The following is a 6,000-nucleotide window of genomic DNA, read 5'->3' on the forward strand; positions in this document are numbered from 1 at the left end:
TGATTTTCTCCTCCTCTTTCCTCTCAAACTGTGAGTCTCTCTCATCTCTCTCTAAACCCAACTTTTTCTCACTTAGATAGCTAGATCTACTCATCTAGAAGCATCTTCTCACCTAGGTCCCTTGAGGAAGGTTGGAGAGCCCGTCAAGGGCTTTCTTTTAATCCAAGGACTTCGAGATTTCATCAACTTTGGGTTTCTCCGAGTTTTCTTTTCATTTCTTTGAGGTAGGGATACTTTTATCCTAGTATTTCTTTATTTTGAAGAGATTTTGTGGTATTGTTGTGACTTATAAGCTAATTTGAGGATCTTGTTGGATTAAACCCATGTTTTACACAAATAAATCATTGTGCTAGACTTTTTCTTGAAATTTCTTAACTCTTTTGCTAGAAACATATATATAAATGTTGTCAAAACCTATGTCTATGATGAAGGATAGAAACCCCCAAATTTGGTAAAACCCTAACTTTTCAATTTGAATAGAAAACACTAAATTGAGTGGAATTTCCTTTGATTCATGGAATATTATGAACAATCAAGAGATGAAAGATGTGGATGCTGATATGGTAAAGGAATTGTGACTTGAATGTTATTATTCTTTGAATATTATGTGGTGTTTCATCTATTGTGATGATGGATGCTTGTTAATGGAATTAAAATGTGATGGAATTGTTAATTATGCATGAGTTCGGGTAAGAGTCGGTTTTGGAAAATGTGGTGTTGTGTTGGTACCCGCACGGGGAGTTTAAAAGGTTCCCAAATGCCCTGTCTAGGCTTATCGCTCGACGAATGTGGGAAAAATATTTTTGGGTGTCCACACAGTCCTGCTGTATAATAGCCGGTGAAAATGGAAAAATGGATGGTTTTCTTGGGTGCCCACTTCCTGCCGTATAGCAGCCGGCAAATGTGGGAGATGGTTTTTGAAACTAAAGCAACTTGTGTTTGACTCTTACATGGGACTCATGGTTTGTTTTCCATTGATGTGATTGTTTAATTGTTATGCTGTAAAGGTGTGAAATGTAATGGTCCATGCTTAATCGTTATGTATTTACATAATCAATGAAGATTACATGTGTTCATAACTACTTTTACGTTTTGTCTCAAGGGTGCCATAAATTTATTCGAATGATTAAATACTTGGTTAAATGTATTCCTACTGGGCATATAGCTCACCCCTATCCTATTTTTCAGGAAATAATGTTGTACAACTACAGTGGTGACTTGAAGTAAGCGGTTTTGGGATTGACAGTTGAGAATATTTTGCTGTAATGACTTAGAGTTTTGTAATAGGGCTGTTAGACTTATTTTGCTGTTGTCTTGTACACCCATGGGGTTCTTCTATTGTAATTGTCATCTTGTTGTAGAACTTGGAGTTGGGTACAAGGTTTAAGGACATGTAAATAGAGAAGTTATAAATTTTAATTTTTAGTTTAGTGAAAAGGATGGCTTTGGGGTGTATTGTTATATTGGTTGCGATGGATTCATGTATGAAATAGCGGGGCGTTACAGAAAGATACAGACATTGAGGGCCAAACTTTCTCACTCTCAAACTCTTTGGTTCAACACTATTCTCTCTATATATATTTTACTACTTAGGCATGGAAAGGGATGGGATTAAGGAACGACCAAGGGGTCACATGTCCTCACTTAAAAAAAAAAAATAAAAAAATAAAAAATAAAAAAAATAAAAAATAAAATAAAAATAGTGTAAATAACTTGATTTTTTTGAAAATAATTATTGGTTAAAATTTTAATCTACTAACTTTGAGATTATGAGTTCAAATCTAAGGCATTCACTTTGTGCATTTATATCAAAGGTTAGATATGTACTGAATTTAACCTCTCTCATATATCTATTAATGGGTTACTGTTGGCTATATATTTTGTATACGCCAATCGAAACTTAACATGTGGCTCGTAAAAGGTAATTTGGAGAAATAATGCAAGTCTCCAGTCAACGACAGACACGTGGCAGTTCATATTGATATTAATGAATCTGCGTACCATTGGAGCAGTAAGAAGGCGCAAGATGACGTGGCCCAACAGTTACTCACAATTCAAATTCAAATTTAAGAGGAAAGTCCAACTGCAGGAATGAAGTAGTGGGAGTAAACTATTCAAAGCCATGACCAGTGATCGTGGAAAGGCATTTCGACGGTTAGAAGATGACTTCGACAGTTACCATTAGTGGGTATAAGTAGAAGAGAAGGCCAACAGAAGAATGACTAGACTTAGATCCAGAAACCAGTTATTTACTTTATATTTTTCCAGTTTTTTACATTTTTTGTTCTTCAATTCCTATACTGCACTTCAATTCTTAGGAGTAGTTCAAAATAGTTTGTTGCTGTAAAACCCTTTGAGGCTGTGAAAGTGCGAAGGTATCATTGTAAGTTCTTATTAATTAATGAAATTCAGTTCAAGAAACTGTTTTTTATCTATTGTTATTATCTTCAATTTTCTCCTAAGCAAAGCCACCAATAAAAGTCCTCTTCATTGAGGTTAAAAGAACTTTAACACAATCATCTGATAATTGGTTGGCAATTAAAATTTCTGTAAGGAATAACTAGTCCTTGTTGGCACACTTAAAATTGCATTATTAACCTTTGAAAGCCAAAAAATCCAACATATATTTTTTGACACGCCTAGTGGGACTTAAAAAATGGCTAGACGTCTAGTAAGAGGAGAAAATGAACACCTCGAAGAAGGTGCAGAAGGAATTAATATAGAGGAAAACACTGAGCTACATCCAGAAAAATGTGCCTGCTTCAAACAGTCCTCCACAATTAATTGAAGAAACCATTACTTCAAGATATACAACGCAAGTCCAGAATATTGGACAAGGCCAAGAAGTTGGTCCTTCGACTCTCTCATGCACAAATCAATGGGGAAGTTTTGTGGATGTTATGGGACAACAGTTGATGTATACAATGGAAAGATGGGTAGTGTCCCTTTTAGATCGAATACATACATATCAACCACCCATCAATAGACATGCTGAAGAAAATGACCCCATTTGGTGTAGCTGTTAAAACAGATTATAGATTATAGCTTAATAGATTATAAATTATGACTTTAATCAGAAGCTGTTAATCTATTTCATGTAGCTGTTGGATTATAGATTTAAGTTGTTGAGTAGTATTTGTTAAATAAGCTGTGAAGTAGCTTTTTCAATTAACTTTTATTTTTTGTTATTCATTACTTGTCTGCATTTCTCATAAATAATAATAATAATAATAATAATCTATAGTCCATTTGGGTCTTTTTCTATTTTTAAAAAAATAAAAAAATCTAAGAGTATAAGCGTAAATTAACATATCCACAACAGAAGTTGATAATCAGAAGCAAGGGGTGAGTAGCTTCTCAGAATCAGTTTTTTTGAGTTAAAGTAAATTGTTAGAATCAGAAGCTGTTTGAAATAAGTTTAACCAAACAGTCTAAAATAGATTTTTGAAAGCTAGAAGTTATAAGTTAGCTCAAAAAAGCCTAAACAATCACCCCCAATATAAATATGCTTTAGCAGCAAATTGGCTCGAAATAGACGGCATGCACAAGATAATGGGCAAGATAATGGTCAAACCAGTAATCAAACACCTGAAAGACCAGTACCAATGTCTCAGTTATGGTATGAGCCCTTCCATAGAGTGCCAACAGGCCAAAACATGTCTTTACCTATCAGCGAAGCCATAAATAGTTGTGGGGTAGGATCAACACAAGGAAATAGCAAAACATATACTAATCCCATGTTTGAAGCTATACCTGAGTGTTTGATGGGATTCCTACAATTGGAAGAGAAACAATGCGTGTTCCCCGTCCCAGCAGTTCCTTTTGTAGGCCAGACACCTGCCTAAAAGGGTCAGCCATATCCTTAGGTTTACCAGGCACAACAGGGATAACTAGTCCCAAATATGACTTCGCCTGGACCAAGGTGACTCCAAGCACAAGTGGTTCCTCCAAACCAAGTGTTTGCTCCCTCAATAGTGGCTCAATTAGCACCAAACATGGTGCCTAGACACCATATGGGTAATATAGTAAGAGAGATTTATGGACCCATGGCTCGGGGGGTCCAGACTCCTATCTACAAAAAGCCTTACCCAAACTGGATAGATAGGCTACATGAGTATCCAAGGGGATATAAAATACCATATTTTGCTCTTTTTTATGGGAATGGAAATCAGTCAACCATTAAATACATTGTCAGATTCACAAGCCAATGTGATGAGTTTACCAATAATGATTATATGAAATTACAACTTTTTCCAAATTCTCTAACAGGGGCAACTTTTGTTTGTTACACTAACCTTACACCTGGTTCTATTCGAACGTGGCAACAAATGGAGGAAGTATTTCATGCCTAGTTTTTCCAAACAGAACCTGAGGTTTCTATGGCAGACTTGGCAAGATTGAGCCAAAGGCCTAATGAGAAGGCTACTCAATTCATTGCCAGATTCAAAAGAGCACGTAACAAATGCAGGGTTGTTTTACCCGAACCTGAATTTGTTAGATTGGCCCAAAATGGGCTAGAATTTATGCTTCGAAAGAAGTTTGATTCGATAGAGTTTCGAGACCTAGTAGAACTCACTTATAAAGTTTTTTGAAGAAGAACAAGATTGAAGCAATGCATCTTATAGGACCTATTGTAGGGACCATAACTTTGAAATTGATGCAACAAAAATCATAGGAAAAGAACCTATGACTTGTGAGGCATTGATTCAGAAAGATACTACAATTGACTAACAGTTTAAAAAGAAAGACCTTCATTGAAAATATTCTTTTGACATATTTGATCATTTGCTAGCAGCACATTTCTTAAAGTTCCCTAAAGGAGTTAAGATCCCAAATTCTGAAGAACTTAAAGGAAAATTGTACTGCAAATGGCATAACTCTTGGTCCCACTCAAGTAAAAATTGCATTGTTTTTCAAGATAGGGTCCTAGAACAAATTCGGAAAGGGAGGCTGAAATTTCCAACCAAGACTGAAAAGGCTATGGGAATTGATACCAATCCATTTCCAGAAATTGGAGAGGCATCAACTAATGTTAGCATACCAGATTTCTAGAATCTCTTTTTGAAGGAATTGGAAGAAGTCAGTGTGCAAATCCATGTTGTTAGCCAGGTTACCTTTAGGAAGAACACAAAGGGTTCACCAGCCAGTGGACAAAGCTTTGTAGGCCAAAGGGATGGCTCCAGTGAACAAGCATTTGATAGTGACTCTCTCGAAGCAGCTGTAATGCAGAGAATGTGTCCCAAATGCATGTTGAGTTATAAATGGCTAAGGGGGCTCCCAACTGATGGGAAGCAATACTACAAAGATGTGCAAAAGACCGTAAGCCAGTTAACAATTATGGCAGGAGGCCATTTCCAACTGGTTCTAGGCAGCAACCATCCTTGGTTGGACCTCCAGACACCGGGAATCTGTCAAGAGGTAAGATACCTCTGCATGAGCTCAGGCCACATGACTACTACATGACAGTCAACTAGCCTGAAAGGAATTCTAAATTTGGTTCAAGACAAGGCACCAGAGCCAATGATTGGCTCTCTGAGACAGCTTCGAAGACAGTTCCAAAGAAAAGAGTAGCAAGCCTACCAACCGGAGCAGTAGGAACATGGGTACCAGGGGTACCTGATTAGTTTGTCATGCAAAACAAACCAAAAGTGATTCTAACCCAGGAAAGGGCTTTCGGAGGGAAAGAGAAGATGATCAAACCCCCTTTCGTAGCCCTAAATAACTGGGAACTATTGAAAAACACAAAGACAAGGGAACCAGATATGGTTCCTGTAATCTCCAGGTCTCAAACAAGAAAGATCCAGCGAAAGTACACCCAGTACCATATAGATTTGAAAGAAAATGGAAAAAGTACTTCCTTGGCTTAGTTAAAGAGCCAGACAGAAGAATAAGAGGGTTTAAAGCCTGGTCCTAAGATCAAAATGAGTACCAGCAAAGAACAAATGGCCAAAGTTCATGTTGAACTAAGAGCCAAAGAGAAATCCAGTCTAGCAGGCCTCA

General features: G+C 37.0%; 1 protein-coding gene across 1 annotated transcript in view; it reads right to left on the reverse strand.

Annotated features, from left to right (window-relative positions):
- The window catches only part of LOC114281333 (wall-associated receptor kinase-like 1), a 60,992-nt gene extending 55,743 nt beyond the window's left edge, over nucleotides 1–5,249 (reverse strand). The window contains exons 1-3 of the mRNA XM_082888753.1: nucleotides 5,115–5,249; nucleotides 3,754–4,002; nucleotides 3,589–3,666 (exon numbers count right to left, since the gene is read on the reverse strand). Of these exons, the coding sequence (XP_082744879.1) occupies nucleotides 3,589–3,666; nucleotides 3,754–4,002; nucleotides 5,115–5,249 (462 nt within the window). The remainder of the gene's footprint in view (nucleotides 1–3,588; nucleotides 3,667–3,753; nucleotides 4,003–5,114) is intronic.
- Between the last annotated feature and the right edge of the window lie 751 nt (nucleotides 5,250–6,000).

The sequence above is a fragment of the Camellia sinensis genome, chromosome 9 (assembly GCF_055761805.1).
Source record: "Camellia sinensis isolate YWXY chromosome 9, ASM5576180v1, whole genome shotgun sequence".
NCBI classification, from domain to species: domain Eukaryota; kingdom Viridiplantae; phylum Streptophyta; class Magnoliopsida; order Ericales; family Theaceae; genus Camellia; species Camellia sinensis.